Source organism: Clupea harengus, chromosome 2, assembly GCF_900700415.2.
Source record: "Clupea harengus chromosome 2, Ch_v2.0.2, whole genome shotgun sequence".
Lineage (NCBI taxonomy): Eukaryota > Metazoa > Chordata > Actinopteri > Clupeiformes > Clupeidae > Clupea > Clupea harengus.
This window is the reverse complement of record NC_045153.1, coordinates 13,258,162-13,281,988: the sequence shown is the minus strand read 5'-3', so window position 1 is coordinate 13,281,988 and position 23,827 is coordinate 13,258,162. Positions and strand designations below refer to the sequence as shown.

Sequence of the window (23,827 nt, the reverse complement as noted above, 5' to 3'; positions counted from 1 at the left end):
AGTGTGAGTTCTCAATTGTACGCAGAGAGCAATTTCAATCTGGGCGAGTTTTAAAAATCTGTCATTCACGATTTTCCCAACCTTTGCCATAAAAATGTGCGCAGTCGTCAGTTCATATGCCTTATTTCAAAATGACTAGGGTAGCTCAACTAAAGGGCATGTTCTGGGTACATGACCATCCCAGGAAAAGCCAGGGTCCACATGTTAAAACGCCACGGTTTCTTGGATCAAGGACTGATGAACCTACTTCATTTTGGCTGTTTGTTTTCATGAAACGGTGTCAACGTGGGTTACAGATAGAAACACGCTCAGTACTGTGCCTTCCTGCCCAGCCAGTTACCTAACCTCAATATTGGGGGGGGGGGGGGGGGGGGGGGGGGGGGGGACTCCCTTGGACACGCCGTGGAAGCCATGTGGCCAAGAGTAGAACAAATATTAAAGAAATCACGCAATCTGAGGATTTATTAATTTAATTTAAACATATATTTTACACAGTGAGGACAGTGAAAGCATTTTTACAAATTCTCAATTCATACATAAATGTAAAAAAGGAAATATAAATCAAATTGTATGCTGTATGTAATACTGTAGACATGGAGGTTTAAAGGTTAGCTTAGGAAAAGGAAAAAAAAGAATAAGATACAAAAAATATGTATATCTGTATAAATATATATTCAAGAGTAACAGTGTGGTATAATACATTAAGGAAGACCAGATGAGTCATAGAGCAGTCCCACCCCAGGATAAAAATACAAAAAGGTACACAAAGTAGGAAAAACCAAAATCAAACAGAAGGAAGATGTCAAGTCAGTCATAGATTGTCAACACTTTCAAAAAGTAAATTACAAGAAACCCATCCGTCAAAAACACACAACCACACACAAACTCACGCCAACAGACGCACACTCACACACGTTCCATAGACCCGACTCACTAAGGAGAATCACTTTCATAAAGCTTTGCTGTTGTTATTGTTGTTTTTTCCACCAATTAATCCGCCATGATGAATGGCAGCTGGGTAAGCACTATTCCCATACTCGCCCTCAGCCCTAAACAAGAGAATGGCTGACTGGGAGAAACTTTAAGTCAGAGAAAAGCATTTTGTTCCCAAAAAAATAGATTTTGTCTTATTGATCATGAGCAAGGGACTAATAGCAACCTGGTTTTGTTTGTTACGCACCTTAAGCGCTTACTTTGTCCAAAATACATGTTTGTACAGATAGGGGGGGTTAAGCAACAGGCAGAAATGGCTTGGCTTGTGGTTTTTTTTCTGCCCATAGGAGTCAGTGTGCCAGTTGTTGTGGAGAATACAAGATCAATATTATTGGCCGTTAATCTGTTGTGACGCATCGGACAGTGTGCAAAGTGCACTGATGATTGTCAACAAGCTTTGGAGTCATCACCATGCAAACCTAAATAAAACTTGAAGAATGTGCTCTTGTTCACTGAAAACATTTTCAACAGTTAAAAACATGACTTGGGGAAAAGAGTTTAAAACATGTGGCCACATCTGGTTTAATGGTTTTGTCAAGAAAGAAAAGTATATATGCAAAAACAAAACAAAAATTAAAATAGTCATACAGGCCTGATACACTAAGTGATCCTAGGCTGCCATGCTCCCTAACAATTCTATTCCTCTCTCCTTCTTCCCTTCTCTTTTGATTTCTCTCTATCAGCCTCTCTCTCTCACTTCCTCTCACGCAAGCAGGGCCGGCCTGGTTTGCGAGGAGTTTCCATCTTTGTTCAAATACTGATCGTCATGTGGTAAGACACGCACACACACCAGACATTCATTGAGAAGGCACACTCTCTGTCACATCCCATCCCACGCATACCGCCAATTAAATCCCCACTTTTGTACACACACACACACACACACAGAAAGAAAGGAGAAACAAGAGTAACATGAAGTAATGATGATAATGTCAATAATAATATTAATAACAAGTAATAAGCAGCATTGGGTCATGTAACTACATTGAAAATATATAAAACCAATATAATATATATTTGTACATATTGTATTTCAGTATTAAACGTTCAAAAAAAGGATATTTGATGTGTTTAGAAAACTATATAATATATTGTTTTTCTTATCTGTATTGCACATAGTCATACCATCACATACGATTTCAGAAACTCTTTGTCTGCTTTTGATTGGTTTCATCTTATTTTTTATGACTGCCTGATTAAAGAGATAGAGGAGTTCTCTATTGGCAGTTGGATAACTGCACCTCCCATCCTTAATACTGTCATAGTGAGGATGAAAGCTTTAGCCTAAGGGGGTTAGCATGCTAACCAAGGCCTGCTGTGGTATAACGGTGCTTGCGATGTCAAACTTGTACAGGGTTGAGTGAGACAGGCTTTCTAACCGTGTCAGGTTTATGAGTGTTTATGAGGCCAATTATTAGTGTAATCCTCAGCGTTTATGCAAAAGCATTTTTAATAAAGGGCCAACACTGAGTGTGACCTGTGAAGTTGAGAGAAACTAGAAACTCAGACAGATGAGAGTAGAAATAACAGTGACCTAAAAATAGAATAAACAATTCTGTGAAACTCCACCTATGTGGAAATGATGGTTTTCTGTGATAGGCCTATGTGGCAAAATAAAAAAATGTTTTCAGTTAAGGGAAGTGTTGAACGCAATGATTCCGTTTGGTTTCTTTGTGAATACCATTTGACCTTAAAATGGAGACTGCACATCAAAACAACACATACTGAGTGACAGTCTTTCATCTGAGGTTTTGTTTTGCTCGCAAATACACATCCAGTGGGAGTCAAATGTCAGCCACCTGTACAAAATGATGACTCTTGTCCACTAGAGGGCGTCAAACAAACATTCAAAATATCTGGCATTTCAAAGCCACAAATATTTTAACAGGCCAAAGAAAAGTGACCTCAATCGTACTAGGTCTTCTGGCTGCAGTATTACTCAGTGACTTGAAACCATTTCCTTTGGGAACGTCAAAACAATTCAGAAGCAATGTTAACATAACACTGCCAAACATTAATGGCTTTTACTGCCTAACAATGATGGTACTATGCACCATGTGTACATAGAAAGATGTATTTGTATATGTAAGTATGTGTGTAAGTATGTGTGTATGTATGTGTGTGTATGCTTATGTGTTTGTGTATGTGTGTGTGTGTATGTTTGTATTTGGTAGATTCAGCTGTGCAAGATCTGGATCAACCCATCAGTTTCTGCCTACGTCAATGGGACGAGGTATTAACAATGGAAAACAAAAAATAAAACAACTCCCATCCTCCCATTCCGACCCCATGTTCATTCCTCTCTGACTCTCCTCATCACAGTTACTCTTCCACTATTTTGGAATGGCTGCATCAGGAACGGTCATCGACAACAGGAGAAGATGAGGGAGTGGTTCTGGGTGCACTTTAAAACGTCCTTTGGAGATTCCTTTGGAGGTTCCTTCAGAGGTTCCTTCAGAGGTTCCTTCGGAGGTTCCTTCGGAGGCTTGTTGAAAGTGGCCTTCCCAGGCTGTGATCCACGTTTGGACAAGGCGACTAAGGTCACGGTCAACACTGTCCCTGATGTGTGTGCAGAACCAGTCACCAGTAAGGTCCAAGTCCAGAGGTTCTGTGTGGTGTTTCTGCCATAGAATGTTCTTCTCATGTTTTCACCCCCCACCTCTTTACCCTCCCCCACCCCGGCTGGAAAAGCTGACCTTTCACACTAATGACCTGATTTTTGTGAAACTGTGCTTATGTGCAAGTTCAGTTAGCATATTTTTTTGTCTGCTGCTTCTGAATTGCACTTTTTTTGGTCCCAGGTGTCATGTCTGTGTCACAGGTATGGTGCTATTGATGAAGGTATGAAATGAACGTCAGAATGGTCCGATAGTCTCTTCCTCCCGCGCTCTCTCTCTCCCTCTCCATTTCCTGATTTTCTCTTTCTTTCTGTCTGTCTCTACCCATCTCGAACACAGAACACAAACACACGCACTCGCACACACACGCACACAAAAAAAAGCCACACCCGTTCCTGACAAAACAATGGTAGGGAAGGGTGTAGGACGATAATGAGGAGGTGAAGGGTGTAGGACGATCATGAGGAGGTGAAGGGTGTAGGATGATCATGAGGAGGTGAAGGCCTTTGATGGCGCTGCGTTCCTAGAGCGTCTCTAAACATACACAGGCTCACACCCCTCTCCGTGCTCTTCTTCCTCCTCGTCCTCGTCATCTTCATCGTCCTCCTCCTCTCCTTCCGTCTCCTCTTGGGGCCCGACTCCTCTGGTCGCTGCTGCTGCGCCCCCTCCGCCCCCTGCGCTCGAGTGACCCCCGTGAGACTCCTCCAGGGGCTTGGGGTAACGGAAAGGGCAGCCGTTGTCGTCGAAGAAGCGTCGGAAGGTGAACTCGTAGAAGGCGTGCTCCGGGTGTTTGCTGTGGGGGGGGTAGAGCAGGTCGTAGACCCCCCGGGAGTCGTCGCCACTGTTGCTCCACGCGCCGGGGCCGCCCTCCTCCTCCACAGGGTCAAAGTTCGACGTGTCCATGGGGTGGGAGATCTTGGGCCGGTAGGGCGCCGGCTGCTGGCGGAGGTTGCTGGAGAAGTCCATCTGGTTGAAGAAGGGGTGGGCCTTGATCTCGCCGGCGCCGTTAGACCCCAGCCGGTCCTCGGCCGAGCAGCACAGGCGGCTGATGATGTCCACGGCCTCGGGGCTGAGCTTCACCTGAGGGGGCACCTGCAGCGTACTCTCCCAGTTGATCACCTGTATGGGGGGCAGAGGTGGTGGATGATCAGGTCCATTTTTGTTACTTTTTCCACTCCGGAGTTTCTCGTTACTACATTTCCTTTGCTAATTAGGTTGCATAGATTCTAAATGAGTATTCAAGATGTGAGTAGAGTGAGTGAGTATTTAAGATGTGTATAAGTGAGTGAGTATTTAAGCTGTGTATAAGTGAGTGAGTATTTAAGATGTGAGTGAGTGAGTGAGAGAGAGTATTTTGTGAGTGAGAGAGGGAGTGAGAGAGGGAGTATTTTGTGAGTGAGAGAGGGAGTGAGAGAGGGAGTATTTTGTGAGTGAGAAAGGGAGTGTTTGTGAGTGAGAGAGGGAGTGTTTGTGAGTGAGAGAGGGAGTGTTGCTGACCTTAATCTGGGTCTCTGTAGGAGTAGGAGCGAGGAACGGTGGCTGTCCCACCAGCATCTCAAACAGAATCACGCCCACACTCCACCAGTCACACAGCTGGGTATATCCTGCAGAGATACAGAGAACACACAGTCACACACTCACCAGCAAACTGCTTGGTATATCCTGCAGAGATACAGAGAACACAGTCACACACTCACTAGCAAACTGCTTGGTATATCCTGCAGAGATACAGAGAACACAGTCACACACTCACTAGCATGCTGCTAAATACCTGAGAAAGAAGGGAAAATGAGCACACTGGATCTAAAACTGAGACTTTTTAATAATAAATATAATAATAATGCATTTTATTTGTAGCGCACTTTTCATTTAAAAGAATCTAAGAATGCCACAGAGCCAGTACATAGTAAAAACATAGTTTTAAACAGTTATTTACACTACATGATGAGTGAACCTGATCTTCTCTAATAGAAGATGGTATCTCTTATCACTGTCCAACCTTAAGATGAGCCTTCGAGACTTAACATGGGGGATAGATGTGATATGAGGTAAAGGGACCATGGGACTTGTAGTTTTTTAGGTGGATATTCCCTCTTCACAGAGCTATTTGGTCTAAGGCTGCGAACTCTGAACCATCCAGATGTTTTCTGTTTTTGATTAAAGCCCAAAATAGTCTTCAAATGGTTTTCTTCTGTGAGCTTCCTCCTGCCATCTTAAAGGATGTTCCAGATCACATACTTCCTCAAGATGGGAATGCAATTCAAAACGACAGAAATGGATACAGGCCTAATGGGTTACTTCTGAGGTTCAATGATAAGAGCTGGAATAGGAATGACACATTCAACTGAAATCTTTATTCCATTTGGCATAGTATAGTGAAAAGTGAGAAGAGGATAATGTGCCATTTTAAAGGATGCATGAAATCCAGTTTGGCTGGGGCAGTCTATTATGATAGGGGCCTGGGGGTTTCTTGCACCTCCCCGGTTTATGTCAAAATGCTGTGTTGAAAGTGAGTATTGAAACAAATCAAATTAACTGGAATGAAATAAAAAGAACGAACTGAACCGAGTTTTAGTAGTTTGTGGCGAAAGTGAGCGTGAAGTCACCCCACCTGACCTTGAACCTGTGTCTCTGGGGCAAAATCACTGCAACCAAACACCAAGTCATACTTCACCATGCAACCCCCCCACCACCACCACCACCATCATATGCCTCTGCTCGTCTTGCTGACCTTTGCGCAACAGCACCTCGGGAGCGATGTAGTTGGGCGTGCCCACCAGAGAGTGAGCCAGGCAGCGCTGGTGCTGACGCGTCGCCTGCTGCTCCATCGACATCAGCCGGTCGCCACAGCGACAGTTCGACACATCGTCCCAGAAGTCACTGGGCTCCATGCTGTCCTGCCTCACGTGGTTTCCTGAAAGGGATAGACAGAGAGAGAGAGAGAGGCAAAGGGAGAAAGACCAAAAGAAAAACAAATAAAAAAAAAAACTGTTCAGATCTATTCAAATTCTTTCCAATTTCTATTCAAACATAAGAAAATCCATCAAATCCACACAGGCTTTCTGCATATGCCCATAATGCATGAGTATTGGTATAATGCAACTCCAGTCTTTTTTCTGGTAGTACTGTAAAACACACCACACACAATGACTGGACAGTCATTGCCATGACAACACCGACCTCCATCACTCTCACCTTTCTGGTAGTACTTGGAGTTGTGTGTCCATCGGAAGCCGGTGCAGAGGCCGAAGTCGGTGAGCTTGATGTGTCCGTCCAAGTCGATGAGGATGTTGTCGGGCTTGATGTCGCGGTGGATGAAGCCCATCTTGTGCACGCTCTCGATGGCCAGGGTCAGCTCGGCGATGTAGAAGTGCGCCAGCGCCTCGGGGAACACGCCCATGCGGATCAGCAGGCTCATCATGTCCCCGCCGGGGATGTAGTCCATCACGAAGTACAGGCTGTCCTTGTCCTGGAAGGAGTAGTACAGCCGCACCACCCACTCGTTGTCCGCCTCGGCCAGGATGTCCCGCTCGGCCTTGACGTGGGCCACCTGGTTGCGGTTGAGCACGTCTTTCTTGCGGAGGGTCTTCATGGCGTAGAGCGCGCCGGTGTCGACTTTCCGGGTCAGGCAGACCTCCCCGAAGGCGCCGATGCCGAGGGTCTTGATCTTGACGAACATGGACTTGTCCATCTTGGCCCGGCGCAGGCGGTTGTAGTTGGACTCCTTCTGGTTGAGCATCTTCCTCATCTGCTCCTGCTCGGCTTCTGATAGGCCAGCCTGGAGCGGAGGAAGGGAGAAAGAGGAAGGAAATGGAGGGAAATAAAGAGAGAAATTAGAGATTATAAAAAAATTTGAAAATTCAGACATCCACGGGGGTGTAAAAGCCTTAGTTCTTATTTGTGCTTCACTAGTTTAATTTCCTTTATATTATTTGAAGCCTGTTTTTTCCTCCCATCAGCAAAACAAGTGTTTAGACTACTAGGCTATAATAACTGTAAAATCTATTGATTTTTATGATATGTACATCAACAGAACAGCTGACTCTTGATAATCTTTGATATGTTCACGTGATCTTCAGTATGAAACAAGAGATTGATAGTTTTCTTTAAATCCCTCTGCTTCCTCACCTTGGACATCTCCTGCTCCAGCTGCAGCCTGCGGTTGAGCTTCTGCTGGTGGGTCTTCATCACGTTCTCCACGTGTTGCTCCATGTAGAACTTAAAGGCGAAGGGCGAGTAGCTCTTGATGCGCGACTCCCTCTTCTCCTCGTCGCGAGCATTCTTCCTCACCGGCACCGGCGAGGTCTGGATCTGCTTCTTGTCCTTCACGGCCTTCTCCCCTTTCCCGGACTTCCCCTTCTCTTTGGAGTGGGTCTCCTCTGCCTTCCCCGCCACGGGGGGTCCACTCTGGATGGCCCTGCCCTGGTTAGGGAGCTCTGGGGCTCCACACATGGCGGCTCCCTCTAGGGATGCCTGCTCGGCCCCTGCCCCAGACGCGAGCAGGGTTTTGGGGTACGGCGGAGGGGGGCAGCGGGGTTCCTGGGCGGACTCCCGGGCGTAAGAGTCGTCCGTCATGTACCCATGCGCCTCAGCCCCATCCTGGTTCTGGGCGGCCAGCCAGCTGGGGTGGCACGGACCCACTGCTGTCTTGGGCTCCGGCCTCATGACCCGGATGCTCTTCACGGGTTGCTGAATCGGGGGAGAGGTCACGGCGGTAATGGTGTTGGGAGCCATGTTGGAGTCCTGTTTACCCCCAGAGACTCCATTTGGCGCAGGCATGGCCTGCCTGACGTTCACCTTCTGGTGGTTGTTGAAGGAGTTGGTGCGGCTAGGCACGCGGACCTCCCCCCGGAAGGGACCCTGCGGCTGAGACTGCCTGGCCGAAGGTGGGCCCCCCCCATCCGGTCCTGGGGGTCCACTCCACACGTGCTCGTACAGGTCCAGGTTCAGGCTGGCCCTGGAGGGCGTCAGGAGACCCTGGGGGAGGTCAGAGAAGTCTGGCCCCATGGCGCCGGCTGCGGCCGCCCCTCCAGGCGAGCGGGACATCATGTGGACCTGGTGAGAGGTCGGGCTGGACTGGCGTGGATGGGAGTGAGGCGGCAGGTAGAGGTTGGTAGGGTACCCGCCGCCCCCATTCTGGCCACCCATGGCCCCTTTGCCCTGCATATTGACGTAGTTGTCCGGTGGCGCCATCGTGGGCATCTTGTTCTGGAAGGAGGCGCTCCTCTGCACCGGGTAGCCCGAGGTCTCCATCATGTGGGGCCTGCCGTGACCGTAGTCGTAGTGTGGGCCGGGACCGGGGCCCCCTGGCTGCTGAGGCTGGATCTGCAAGGGCTGTCCAGGCACAGCGTAGCTCATCATGGGCGGCTCTATGCTGCCTGGGTATGGCTTCTGCTGGGCAGGACCCGGAGGGTACATGGGGTTTCCTGGGCCGTTCTGAGGGGGCATCCCAGGTGGGTATGCTCCCATACTGGGCGGGCGCCCCATGGGGTTGCCCATGGCCGACCCCTGGGCAGAGCTGGATGGGGGCATCATGTAGTTCATGACAGGGGGGCCACCCATGTAAGGCCGGGGCATGTCACCCTCTGCTCCGTATGGCGCCCCCTCATACATTGGCGCTCCCATCTGGTGATACGGCGCCATAGAACCATCGCCGCTTCCCTCAATCGAGGGCCTGTGGTCCATGGAGTTCGGCATGCCTCCTTTTCCTGTAATAAGTTACAATGTAACAAGGTTTAAAAACAAAAACTGTGTAGAGCAAAACTCCAAAACAGTATTCCAAGGTTCAAATGCCAATAAAATGTATCTTCATATACAGTAGTTATTCACACATTTATATACGTTTGTAGCGAAGGGATAGCATAGTCACCCCACTCGAACCCGAGGCTACAGGGTGCCAAACATGCACTCTGACCGCAACGCCAAAGAGCCAGGCTCGATGGCATGGCAGTCAGAGCACATTCTCATCTGTAGTGACAGATAACCGTCACACTGCCCTCACCTTTGGGAAGCGCACCCTTGCGCTTCATGCACAAAGGCATTCCTCGCGCATCCACCAACTGTACTTCTCCCATCCAGAGCGCCCCACACACAAGTGCTTCACCCATCTATGGGGTCCCTCACACAGGGGTCAACCTACCTGGGGGTCCCTCACACAGTTTTACGGGCACGCCTCCGATGACCTCACAGCCAGCCATCCCACTTCCGACACCATTTGTAGCGAAGGGAGAGCATAGTCACCCCACCCGGACTCGAACCCGGGTCTACAGGGTGCCAAACATGCACTCTGACCGCAACGCCAAAGAGCCAGGCTTGATGGAATGGCAGTCAGAGCACATACTCATTTGTAGTGACGATCACATCGTCACAACATTGATATACAAACGTATATAGCCATTTATAAGAATTAGTATATACAGTTATATCAGCATTTGTAAATGTATATAATGGTATATATAAGTCAAAATGCATAGATGTACTAAGGCATTTACAGGAAGGACCGAAGAAGAAGAGTGGACCTACCCGGAGAGGTTTGTTTGATGACGTGGACGATGCGTTCATTGCGAGGGTCCAGGTAGCCCATCTTACTGATGTAATCCAGGGCCGCCTCAAGGTTTCGGCTTCCTGTTTGTTTCAGCGCACGCACCGCCATTTCCTGTGGCCAGACAAATGACACATAAATAGATACTGTACATTCATAATATAAGCACAAAACACACAGAGACATACATACAGACAGGAATAACAAAAACAGAAAAAAAAGAAACTTTCCCACGCATGTCAAACAAACACATGCATACAGAGATCCAGACAAACACACAGGCGCGCACACACACACACACACACACACACACACACACAGACAGACACACACACACACTCCAGTTCACTCCTGTGGGACAGGAGCACAGCACCTGCTTCCTGTGAACGCCAGGTCATGGGCCAGCTACTTCCTGTACCAGCTCCTCAGCACACAAACAACACCTCTGATCTCACACCAGTCACTCTCTACCACAGGCCAGTTCACACACACACACACTAGTACGCACACACACACACACACACACACACACACACACACACACACACACACACACACACACACACACACACACACACACACACACACACACACACACACACACACACACACACACACACGTCTTGTTTTAGTCCTGGTGTAAATTTAGTCCTGAGCTGCACTTAATCCCTGTGAGAAACTACCCAATAACTCTTCACACACGACAGGCACATTCTGTCCTCCCACTGCCTCAGTGTGACGGCTCAGAGAACATGTTTGTGCCATATACAGTATGTTTGGTATGGTGATTACCTTTTAGATAACAGTTTTCTCCACAAAGAATATACACACACACCAAACTCTAAGGCACACCAACAGCTCATAAGAAGACTATGCAACCAGTCTGAATGAAAACCACAGGCAACTACTACTCAGACTTCACCACCTAGCTAAATAAAAACAAGGAGCAGCACCACCACCCCGTGACCAGCCCCTCCCCACCCATGGCAAATTGAACGCGCCCCACTCTCAAAGCACAGCGACCCACACCTATATGAGGAAATCCCCCTGAATGGCATATGACCTCATTCTAAAGACATTCAGCCCAAACCTCACTCCAACACACAGCAAGCCCTCTGTCTCACACTGCCTCCGGTGGACAGAAGAGGAACTCCACCAGGCATTCCATGCAGAGGAGGAGGAAAAAGGAGCAGGGGGAAAAAACTACATGGAATGGCGTCTTTTGGGACTTTTTCTCCCATCTTGTATGTATCACCACACATGACCTAATTTTGGGTAAAAGTGGTCGAGAGAAACGGTTTTGAGGAAACGCGAAGATTTACCAAACAATGGGCTTCAAGTCTGTGCCCACTTGGTTCCTACACGACTCGCAGGCCAGCTGGCAACGGGCAAAGACGAGGAGGAAACACTTGTGCCTTTTAAAAGAGGGCTCCATGGCAACGGTGGGCGCACGGCTCACACAAGTTTGGGTCCCACTGAACACCCTGAGCCAAAGAAAATCTTACGCATTGAAAGAGAGGGAGAACGTGGGACACTGGCAAAACAGTTATGCAAAGGCATCCTCGTAAGGGCAAAGGGACAGGCACAAGAAATGCCGCCCACACATCCACACACACACACACACACAAATACACACACAGAGAAACAATGGGGCGAGAACACAGAAGAAAACATGAAGTGGTGCCCCCCTCTTCCAACATCTACACATACATACACACACACACACACACACACACACACACACACACACACACACACACACACACACACACACACACACACACACACACACACACACACACACACACAAATAGACAATGGGGCGGAAACATGCATATACACAAAAAAAACTGGTGCCCACACAGACACACACACATCCACACAAGCACACACAGGAAATAAACTCTAAACACACAGTGTCTGTTTATGGTCATTGTTCTGTGAGGCTCAGGGTTTCTGTGCTACATTCCAGCACGGCTCTGCACCGAGGGGGTGTGTCCGTGGGTCTCCTAAGAGAAGTTATGGAATCTCTCACAGACACACACACACACACACACACACACACACACACACACATATATATATACACATGCCCGCTCTGGCTCACTAACAGGTTCACATACAGACAAAATAACACACAAAGACTTAAAGACACACACACACACACACACACACACACACACACACACCAGAGCTCAGGCAGGAGGGTGGATCTGTTCTGGTCCAACACACAGTTCCAGCCCTGACCTCCACTGTCATGGCGACAGATGTTCAGGACATTCCACAAGCCAGGAAGCAAGAATTTCAACAATTTGGTAATCAGTTCATCTCTCCCTCACCCTGTCGTTCACACTCACGCTCTCTCTCTCTCTCTCTCTCTCTCTCTCTCTCTCTCTCTCTCTCTCTCTCTCTCTCTCTCTCTCTCTCTCTCTCTCTCTCTCTCTCTCTCTCTCTCTCTCTCTCTCTCTCTCTCTCTCTCTCTCTCTCCTTCTCTCTGTTTCACTCTGTTTATCGCCTCTCACCTACGATTTCTTTATTTTGCCTCCGTTCCCTGGTTATCTTCCCACCCCTCTGTGGCTTCTGCCCAAAAATATCTGACTTCACATTTGCACCCTTGTCATAATGGTTGCCGCCACAAGCCCCAGAGCACAACCAAACACATAATCACACTCATTTCTGACTGTGGTGAGAGAGCACACACACACACACAAACACACACACACTCGGAAAAAAACAGTCACATACATTCCTAAGGGGCGCAAGCAAACACTCCCTCTCTCCTTCACACACATACACACACACACACACACACACACACACGTCCTCATCGGAGTAGCAACTTATGCAAAACAAACCAACAAACAGTGGCGTGACATAACTATTGAGAGGCCTTGTTGAGCTGGACCAGAGGCAAAAGGTGGCTTTTCTACATTAGGGCTTCACTTTGACCCAATTCTGAAACACATTCCAACAAGGCGTCTGGAAATGAAAGCCATCTGGAGGACATTCAGTGAGTTATGTGAGAATGGACATGAAGGAGGAGAGGAGAGGAGAGGAGAGGAGGAACATCGGGTAGGGGCTGTATGTACTGTTCCTAGCCGTCTTCCTTTCTTCCAATTCTATGGCATCAAATCATCATCATCATCGCAACAAATCAATCATCTCTCTCTCTTTCTATCTATCTATCTCTCCCTCATCGTCACACCTACATACAAATATGTACAGACACACACACACACACACACACACACACACACACACACACACCACACACACACACACACACACAAGCCAGACAATGAACAGACACAAACACTCTGTACAATGATACAACCCAGACATAAGCATTTTATATACACTGTCACACCAACACGCACACACACACAATCACATTTTCCCAATGATGCCTTAAGGAATTCCAACTCTGTAATTACCAACATTTCATAACAAACTACGTCTCCACCACAGAACTGGTCAGGAGATGAGAACCAGAGGTATATGTCTATATATATATATATGTGTACATACATACATACATGCATACATACAGTGCCCTCCGCAATTATTGGCACCCCTAGTGAATATGAGCAAAATAGGCTATAAAAAAATATGTCTTTGCTGTTTATCCTCTTGGTATTTCACTCAAAATATTCACAAAAATTTTACCTTTTCATTGAAGTAAAATTATTGAAAGAAAAAAAAACTGTTGACATTAAATAAATATTTTCCCCCAAAACATGTGTGCCACAATTATTGGCACCCCTAGAAAAATCTTATAATTAAAATCTAACTGAAGTATATTTCTAGTCATGTTTTACATTTTTAAGTTCACCTGTTTGATAAGGAACTCTTAAGAGGTCAACCATGACTTCCTGTTCCACTGGTGTACAAATATGAGGTGACAGGCCAAATTCCATTAGTCATTCATCACTATGGGAAAGACCCAAGAACACAGTGACGATGTGCGATAGAAAGTTGTGGAGCTGCACAAATCAAGAAATGGACACAAGAAAATCTCTAAAGAGTTGAAAATACCCATTTCCACTATCAGGGAAATAATTAAGAAGTTTAAAGCGACAGGAGATGTTAAGAATCAGCCTGGAAGCGGACGTGTGTGTACATTGACCCCACGCACCGTAAGGAGGATGGTTCGACTGGAAAAAGAATCTCCAAGGATCACAGCTGGAGAATTGTAGAGGTGAGTTGAGTCTTGGGGTCAGAAAGTCTCCAAAACTACCATCAGACGCCACCTACATCACCACAAGTTGTTTTGGAGGGTTGCCAGAAAAAAGCCTCTGCTGTCAATCAACTACAAACTAAAGCGCCTACAGTTTGCCAAATGTAAGTCAGACTTTCAATGGGGCCGAGTTATATGGTCAGATGAGACCAAAATAAAGCTTTTTGGCAACAAACATCAAAGGTGGTTTTGGCGTAGACAGAAACATAGCCATACAGAAAAGACCCCCATACCCAATGTGAAGTATGGTGGCGGATCTTTAATGTTGTGGGGCTGTTTTTCTTCCAAAGGCCCTGGACATCTTGTTAGGATACATGGTATCATGGACTCCATCAAATACCAGCAGATATTATATGAAAACCTAACAGCCCCCTCCAGTAAGCTTAAAATGGGCTGTGGTTAGACCTTCCAGCAGGTCAATGATCCGAAGCACACCTCAAAATCAACACAAAAATGGTTCACCGACCGCAGAATAAAGGTTTTGCCATGGCCATCACAGTCCCCCGACTTAAACCCCATAGAAAATCTGTGGGATGAGCTGAAGCCGAGTCTACAAACGTTGACCTCAGAATCTGAAGGATCTGGAGAGATACTGCATGTAGGAATGGTCTCAGATCCTGTGCCATGTGTTCACCAACCTCATCACGCATTATAGGAGAAGACTCAGAGCTGTTATGTTAGCAAAGGGAGGCTGCACAAAACATTAAATTAAGGGGTGCCAATAATTGTGGCACACATGTTTTGGGGAAAAATATTTATTTAATGTCAACAGTTTTTTTTTCTTTCAATAGTTTTACTTCAATGAAAAGGTAGGATTTTTGTGAATATTTTGAGTGAAAGACCAAGAGGATAAACAGCAAAGACATATTTTTTTATAGCCTGTTTTGCTCATATTCACTAGGGGTGCCAATAATTGCGGAGGGCACTGTACATACATACATACATACATTACATACATACATACACATTAAAAAGGGAACTCTTCTTCTCTTGTTCTTTGTCCCCTCCCAGAGCACTACCCTCCACCCCTCTGCCTCTTCAGCCAGCCACCCTCCCTCCCTCCCTCCCTCCCTGGATCCCCCACCAAAACATTTCCTTGTTTAAAGGCGATTATGTAACCTGCTGCTGCTTTGCTGTGTGATTTGCTGACTGGAAGGCTATGATAAGGATCAGGGCGAGAGAGACAGAGAGAGAGAGAGAGAGAGAGAGAGAAAGACTGGGACCAGAAGAAGGGGCATGGCAGCCATTACATTCCCGGAATATGTTGAGAAATAAATAAATGGACAGGGAGGGTTTAAGAGAGAGTGAGACAGCCTGCGAGAGGACATTCACTGCGTTATATGAAAATGGACATGCAGGAAAGAGAGAGAGAGAGAGAAAGAGGAGAAGGAGAGAGAGAGAAAAAGAGAGAAGGAGGAGGAGAGAGAGAGAGATTGGATCCAATCGGTGGCTTTGGAAAAACTACAAATACCCAGCCATAGAAACATATAGGGTAGGGATGACATGTATAAGCTGTATTTGGATGGATCTGGGATTTCTTATCGTATTACTGCAGGATATTTACGAATGTAATTTCTATTACAACTACTTTATTAATACTTCAGGGGATCCAAATCCTGACCCTAGTCTTTAATCAAAAACCTATGGTGAAGAAATGCCAACAGTAAAATCCCTTGACAACTGGGCAATCTGTCTAAGCCAGCAGATTCTACTACTTCGAAAATGTGCTCATATGAATAACAGTAAGAAAGAAAGAAAGATAACGGTCGAAAAGTAGCTAAAATCATAGCATTAACAGCATGATGAATTGACCAAAATAACAAAGAGAACAAAGACAAATTCATTTGAGATTAATACACAAAGAACAATACTGCCAGATTCACAAAGAAAGACACAGAGACAGGCAGACAGACTCCAAACCATCTTGTCTGACGGATAGAGCCAGACAAAGTGGCTATATTCTCCCTGATGGCCACGAGTCACGCTAGCAGAAGGAACTGGTCCACCCAACAGCCATTCAATGGACACTTCCTGTTTGCACACGGACCGGGCTCAGGCCGGGCTAGGCCCGACCCATTTCGGAAAGGACTGACAGTGGCCACTGGCTCCAGGCAGAGGTTCCATTCTTCTCCAGCTGTTGCTGCACACCACACCACACGGCACTCTGTGTCCCCTGGGTTGTGTTATAGAGACCCGTCTTGCTGAAAACCACACCGCGCCTCAGCTTCAGGCCGCGTCACATTTAAAATCTATTCGACTATTCACAGGTCAACACTTGAAGTCAACCCTGCAGTGTCATGTAATATATATTTGAGGGGCGAATTTGGTGAAACCTTGCCCCTCGACATGGGGACACCCACCTCCCAGGGTACAGCTATTGTCATAGTGGAGACTGTACTCGTCATAGCCATTTCAGCGGCGTCAGAGCAGCTACAGGGATGATAACCCTTTCCCATCTATTTTCAGGCACTCAATAAAGCCCCTCTGTCTGTCTGTCTGTCTCTCTCTCCCTCTCTCTCCCTCTCTCTCTCTCTCTCTCTCTCTCTCTCTCTCTCCCTCTCTCTCTCTCACTCACTCACTCACTCTCTCCCTGCACATCACGTCGAATTGCTCAACGGTGTTGTGCGCGGGCTTGAGCGCAGCATTCCTGGGATGCCCAGCTCTGTCACAAGGCTGTCCTCGGGCCGGTGACACACATTTACAGAGAAGACAACCGCAGTCGAGACTACTGATCTGAGGTATGTGTGAAACAGTATGGGTGATAATTGACATACTTAATGGGACTTTGACAAATGTAATGATTAGACATTGTAAATGTTAAAACTAAATTTTTTATCACATCAATAATTTGAATTCCACCATATACTTTAGAATCTATTAAAGAGGAAATTCATGCACTGGAAGGAAATAATAACCTGGCCTGTTGTGAAATGTGACGCCGCTCCACCCCAGTTTTTAAAGGAGACGGAGCTAGGGAAGGAGAGATGGAATCCTTCATAATTCAGAGTTGCTTTACTTGGCAGTTTGTAAGAGGATATTCTGTAATCTACAGGGGTATGATCAGAAGATATGTGTTTTAATGCTCAAAGCAATGCCCACACTTGTGACATGGCAGTGGGAAATGTGTGGAAAAGAGCAACAGTGCATAACTACGATGACAGATATATATAGTATTGGTATGCAGCGACCGTGTCTTATGCCACTCAATACCCATTCCAGCGCGTACAGTTCCTCATTCTTCTCTTGCTTTGGTTTGTTTTTTTTAACTCAAGTTAAAGGTAAGAATGTTAGAATGTTCAGAAACGTTCGCCCGCCTGGCTTTTCACTCACGATTCCAAGCAACTGAATCGAATTGAAAACGAGAAAAAAAAAAAAACCTGAATTTCTTTTTAAATGTGAAAGCGCTCACATTTGAGCATATCCAGCCATCCTGTTCTTGCACGTTCTCCCTCCTGGCATTATGTAAGGCTTGGCAGAGAGGGAGCATTGAGCCCTGTGTGTCTGTCATATGGTGTAACGAGTCCTCATCACAAAGCTCATCTGAGGTCTATGGATGCCATTCACACACACATTCAACACCTGTAGAGCAACAGATAGCATCACAGCTAGCACTGCCTGAAGACTAATTTACATTCATATTTCAACTTATATTTTAAATTTGTACCCAAGCACATCTGAAATACACAAAAAACTGCCAGAAATACCCATGTATTCACACCAGACAGTTGGTGGTTACAAGGTAGTTACACTATGCAGAACACATGCAAGGAACTAAACACATGAACTTCACAGACACTTTCACATCACACTAAATAATTCTCTGGAGGTGCAGTATTACTTTGTGTAAAGTCTAAATAACATTGCACAATCTGACAGTTGGGCAGACTGAAGTAGGACAAAGGACTTAACAACACAAAACACTTTGACTCAAAGAGATTCGCACTCAGACACACACACGCACGCACTCACACACACACACACTCACCCTCATTTGATCCCAACGGCACACACATTAGCTATATACAAGATGTCACACTTTGACTGGCCCATGTTAATGTCTTTCTCACACACACACCTGCAAGAAAAAATGCCCCTGTACTTATTACCACACACACACACACACTTTTGCAAGAGAAAATGCAGCTGTATTCACTCACACTCACACACACACACACACACACACACACACACACACACACACACACACACACACACAGACACACACACACCTGGTCACAGCCTGCGTTGACCAGCTCTTGCAGCATCTGCCTGTTGACGTCTCCGATGGGGTCATTGGCGAAGGGCATGAGGGACTTGCGGATCTCGCGCAGAGCGTTCTGGTAGTTGTTGAACTTCTGCGGCTGGCGGAGCTGCTGCTGCCGGCTCCCAGGGTCCTTGCTGTCCTTGCTCCCCTTGCAGTCGCCCCCCCGGCCCCCCTCGCCCCTGGAGCTGCCCCCGAGCAGTGCCTGGCTCACCAGCTTGGCTGGTTGCTTCAGGCCCTCCTTGATCTCCTGCAGGCGTTGCCGCGTGTTGCCCACGTACGGGGCGGCAGGAAAGGTCTTGGGCCTCATAGTCTTTGGATATAGGAGTAAGTCTGCTCTAATCTAGCAATCGGCAAGAATGCCAACGAAAGCTATGGGAGTCAAGTGAGAACACGTCTCACAAACACACACAGACTTTACTCACTCAATCACACACACACCACTCAAAAACACATTTTTCACACACAAACACACTCATGCACATACCCACACACACACACTCTCTCTCTCTGCTGGGCTTTTGAGCTGTTTGACCTAAATAGATAAACACACACACACACACACACACACACACACACACACACACACACACACACCAGTGGGATAGATCTGAGAAGAGATTAGAGCACAAGTCCTGGTGTCTCACTCTCTGCTGGGGCCTATCTTGGTTAGTTCTTGGTTGGTCCTAACAAACGCTACTCTATGCTATGCTAACCTACGCTAAGCTAAGCTACTCGGATGCCATCGTTCCGACCCCCCAGTTTACGGGTCACGTTCCCCCTCGTCCCAAGTCTTATGGGGGGTCAGAAGGACGGCCTCGCTCCACTCCATCCTGGTGCACATCATTGCCTATGGAGAAAAACACAAAAGAAATGAAGGAATGAATGAAGGAATAGACAAAAGGATGAAGGAATAGATGAATGAATGTGATGAATGAACAAACACTGAATCATGCAACCAATTGACCAATCAACCCGTGAATCAATCAAATCAATGATCCCACTCATATAGCACTTTTCAAGCTAATCAAAGCTATACATCACAAAGGGGCACCTCAGCACCTCCTAGCACATCCAGGTTTTGCTGGTTTTGCCTTTTTCTTTGCTAGGAGGACATCCCATGTTTTGATGGCATGGCACAGTAGCCACTGCGTGCCAGTTCACTCGGCACATACTGGCCATCTGGTGTGGATGTGAGTAGGTAGGAAGACACACACAGACACTGTGGGCCTTGTTTGAGAAGGAAGAGTTCAGGGCGTTTCTGGCCTAATCACTAGGGTCACCAGTCCTACTCTTTTACAACAGATGCCTTGGGATGTTTTACAACCAGTGTTAAGTTGTGAATGTCAAGGCCTCAGTCCTCATCCCTGCACTGGGATACCATCAGACCACAGGTTAAGTGTATCCTAGAGCAGCCCCCCGACCCTCGAACCCCAACCCCTTCCTCTGTAGGGACTCCTAGATCAACAGACTGACTTTTTGTCGTGATGGACATTTGTCTGTGCATGCGTCTTGGCATTGCAATGTGCTGTATTGTTTATGTATGGGTAACATTTTACTCCCCCCCCCCCCCCTTTTCAAGCAGGAACCTAGTTTACCCGAGATGTCTCCCATAAGGGTAGCTTCAGTAAACTGCCTGCCACCTGCGGACCACAGTTTGGTCTGGCTGCTGTGTCCACCATACGTGGGAAAGGCGTAAAGAAGGTAGTCGGGTTGGGGTGTGGTCGACAGCCGCACATTCACGGACAGCCGTACATCTCTACTCTCCGCCAAATGCCCGAGCAGGATAGGCCATTAGCACCTTCTCACTGGTTTACCTCGAAGAACATTGCCCCGCATTCCAGCACCGCTGTGCTACTCGCCCCAGCCAGCGGCCCGCGGGCCAGGCACATGGCCCGGTGACGCGAGGGAGCCAGGCTCACGTGAAAGCACCCCGTCTTTAAGGCTGGGCACCATCGTTATACGATGGACGCGTTTGCCTGTTAACCTACACTTTCAGACCTATAACTCTTTTAACAGCAGACAAGAAGAGCAGCCCATTTCTCAGAAACAGAGACATAACTGCAGGCTATATAGAGCCAGGCGAGTTGTTTTTTAACGTTTTTTTTCCCTCTCTCTCTCTCTCTCTCTCTCTCTGTCTCTCCTTGGGGTTAGCTACTGAAAGGCCATATTCATAATCGCAAAGAGAAACAAAATCATAGTGGTAGAATATTCACAACTAAGGAGGCACACTGAATAACAGGCTCTCGCTGTCATCTGATCACACCTATGCTGCCAAGCTATGAGACCTGCAGTCCGTGTGGAAGAATAGAGGTTCTTTAAAAAGCTCAGACACAGAGCTGGTGGAGGAGTGTGCTGTGGACTTTAAAGTTCTCAACAGTCACTGCCATACCACAAAAAAAAAAAAATTACATACTTGCTGGAGTACTATACCCGTCTGACTTAACTTAACTTAACTTAACTTAACTTAACTTAAGTTCCTGACTTTTCTTAGTTTGGGTAGTGGGTGGGCCAAAAAAAAAAAAATGTAACTGCAGCGTGAGTGCACACAAGAGAATTTTCGGAGGAAAATATTTAGTTTTTTCGCTTTTTTGGAATGGTGGTGCCTTGCTCCGCAGCAAGAGCTGTTGCCCAATCTCGCGGATATTTTCACCTAAGCTCCCATTCCTGTGATGTTTCCAGCTCAGGGTCCGGAAAGCAGAGAGCATTCCATTCCACAAGTAATGACAAGAAAGCTCACGCTATTGCATCACAAGGCAGCAAAGACCAAAATAAACAATTAAAAAGTAAAAGCACACCTCTTCAAAACAAATGAACATTTTCTAAGAAACACATTCAGACACATACTCACCTCAGAGACACAGTGTGACACATCCTGTACTAAAGCTAGCCTTTTACACAGTCCCCAACCTCCCCTCTCACAGTGGTGGGGATTAGGCCAAGTCCATCTACTATGCTTTACCCATCACCTCCTGAGCAGAGTGATACAAAAACAAAAGTACAAAAAATTACTTTTCTGCCAAAGATCCTTCAGAAAACTTGATATTCCTTTTTTTTATCATGAATGCATGTCTAAACATAAGTAATGATCACAAATCATAACAGAAAGAATGATATGGCCTATGAATCTAAGCAAATACAGCCAACCTGATCAAACTGAATGCTTACCCCTACTGTATTACTCCAGCGCTTATGGCTGTGGACAAGACAGTAGGTCTTATCAATGTTATGAAAGAAAAGTGGTCCAATGATAACCCCCCCCCCCGATGGTTTCGAGTATCACATCAATTCCTTATCAACTAGCTGCAGGCATACAATATCATGTGATCATCCACACAAAATAAAGGGATTTATTTTCCTTTTTTTAAAACATGGATCTGATCAACTTATAGGCCAATCGTGATGAAAAGACAGTTAAGCGTCCTCAATAGAAACCCCTGTATGATTGCGCATTGTACCTGAAACATGGCAGGTTAAACACCTGGGAGCACATGGTAAGCTAGCAGCGCTTCAAATCTGGCGTTGACAGTAAGTAAAAATGAACTTCCCATTTAATTTTAGATTTTATACATTCAGTTTAACTTTCAGTTTCTCTGTTGGGCTACCAATTTCCCCTGTTTTCTTCTCTATACACATCAATCTGAACAAAACGTGCAGAAACGACTTTGAGAACACAAATATTCCAGAACAGTAAACTATCTGAAACGGTGACATGCATATTATACATTACATATGACAATTGTTGTTTGCTCAATTTGGGGAGTAGTACGGAATGTCTTTTTACTGTAATTTGGCCTAACGTTACGAGTTTATTCGAAAAATCCAAAACATTCCCGGAAAACTTATTCCATACAATCAAAGATAGTTACATCTTTAACCTCCATAACAATGATTGTTTTTAATGCTCCATTAAAAAAATACAAATTATAGACTTCCCCCTTTGCGTTTTGGACGATGTGAAAAATAAAATATTCAAGGTATAACAGGATTACCTTTACGCAAGGGAATTTCTCTCAATCACTGCAAGTATTAACCTCATCCTCTAAGATTAATTTCAAAAAAAGATTTCTTATCGTTATATTACTACAGGGCTAATGTCACTGAAAAGTGAGTTTAGAGGCCTGTTCGATCGCAGCTTGGAGGTTATGAGAGCTTTTGACTGGGGTGAGAGGAACGTAGCTCCGCTAACGCAGTCCGACATTCCAATGTAGGGAGAATTTGGAGTTCTATCAGTCCTCTGTTGCTCAGTCCCTGTCGGGTTGTTAGAAGCAATCGAAGAGTTTTACTTCGTTCCGTGTGATTATATAACGCCAATCGTATGGATGATTACCTTAACTCGTTGGCTCGTGATATATTTTGTCGTAGATTATGTGGTTTGGCGGAAAAGGTCTGTTACTCACCATGTGAGAGAAGTGGGAGAAGAATGTAAATCCAAGAAAAGTTTAAACAGCCGATACACTCCGAGCTATCTTGAATTCGACTTGTTCATAAACCCAAGGAAGAATACATTAAATCCCGTTTTCGTCAGTTATGGAGGACACACAAGGGATATCATAAGATAAGACTCCATTTTCTCCCCACTCTCGGCAGAATTAGAATGCAGTACAAAGTTGGACACTTACTGCATTGTTAACATTCCAAAGGTGTCACGTGTTCTACCAATGCACGTCAGCACCGCACATACCCTAGGCGGGGCTTCCTACATTTACAACCGTATTCAAATAATAAAAGTTTATGTAGGCTAAGTCATTCATCTAAACAAGAAGGCAATATATATAGTATGATTTAAAGAGGAAAATATACCGTAGATGTTTTTATTCCTCCTCTGTAGGAAAGTATTAAACACAGAATTAAAACTCTGGAGACTTCTTAAAATCTAGATCTATTTCAATCACTGCAGCCTACCCAAATTGTACAGTTCCTGCTATGACTCATGGACTTTCCTCTCAACCTTTAAAATGATCTGGAGATTGACAATAATATGGTGTGGGGACTATCTACACTTTATTAGGCTAGTTGTTAAGAGTGTTCATATAGGCTCAATCGCATGTGCATCTGTAGGACACCAGTCATCTTTGACTCATTGCATGGAGACCCAGGTTGCCTTCATAAACAGCTGTTCTTTTATTCCTTGCATTCCTAATGCTCCTGCTGTTGACCCATTTATTTCATCCAAA

At 45.9% G+C, this 23,827-nt stretch overlaps 1 protein-coding gene across 2 annotated transcripts; it reads right to left on the bottom strand.

Moving 5' to 3' along the window:
• Window positions 1-454: 454 nt before the first annotated feature.
• lats2 (large tumor suppressor kinase 2) lies at window positions 455-23,310 on the bottom strand. Of its 2 annotated transcripts, XM_012842309.3 has the most exons (9): window positions 23,051-23,310; window positions 21,502-21,622; window positions 18,619-19,500; window positions 10,134-10,266; window positions 7,740-9,319; window positions 6,807-7,389; window positions 6,343-6,525; window positions 5,109-5,215; window positions 455-4,730 (listed from the first exon to the last, which is right to left on the bottom strand). In XM_012842309.3, exons 3-9 carry the CDS (start codon window positions 18,958-18,960, stop codon window positions 4,146-4,148), a joined length of 3,513 nt encoding a protein of 1,170 aa, XP_012697763.2. In that variant the 5' UTR covers window positions 18,961-19,500; window positions 21,502-21,622; window positions 23,051-23,310; the 3' UTR covers window positions 455-4,145. The 2 variants fall into 2 exon arrangements, with proteins under 2 accessions (XP_012697763.2, XP_012697764.2); XM_012842310.3 differs by lacking the exon at window positions 21,502-21,622.
• Window positions 23,311-23,827: the final 517 nt, after the last annotated feature.

Bases quoted from the DNA above. Each gene is read 5' to 3' on its own strand.
- lats2 (XM_012842309.3), bottom strand. From the start codon at position 18,960: ATGAGGCCCAAGACCTTTCCTGCCGCCCCGTACGTGGGCAACACGCGG. The intron at 6,526-6,806 runs GTGAGAGTGATG...TATCCCTTTCAG, and splicing joins CTCCAAGTACTACCAGAAAG to GAAACCACGTGAGGCAGGAC. The intron at 4,731-5,108 runs GTCAGCAACACT...CCCCCCATACAG, and splicing joins CTACAGAGACCCAGATTAAG to GTGATCAACTGGGAGAGTAC.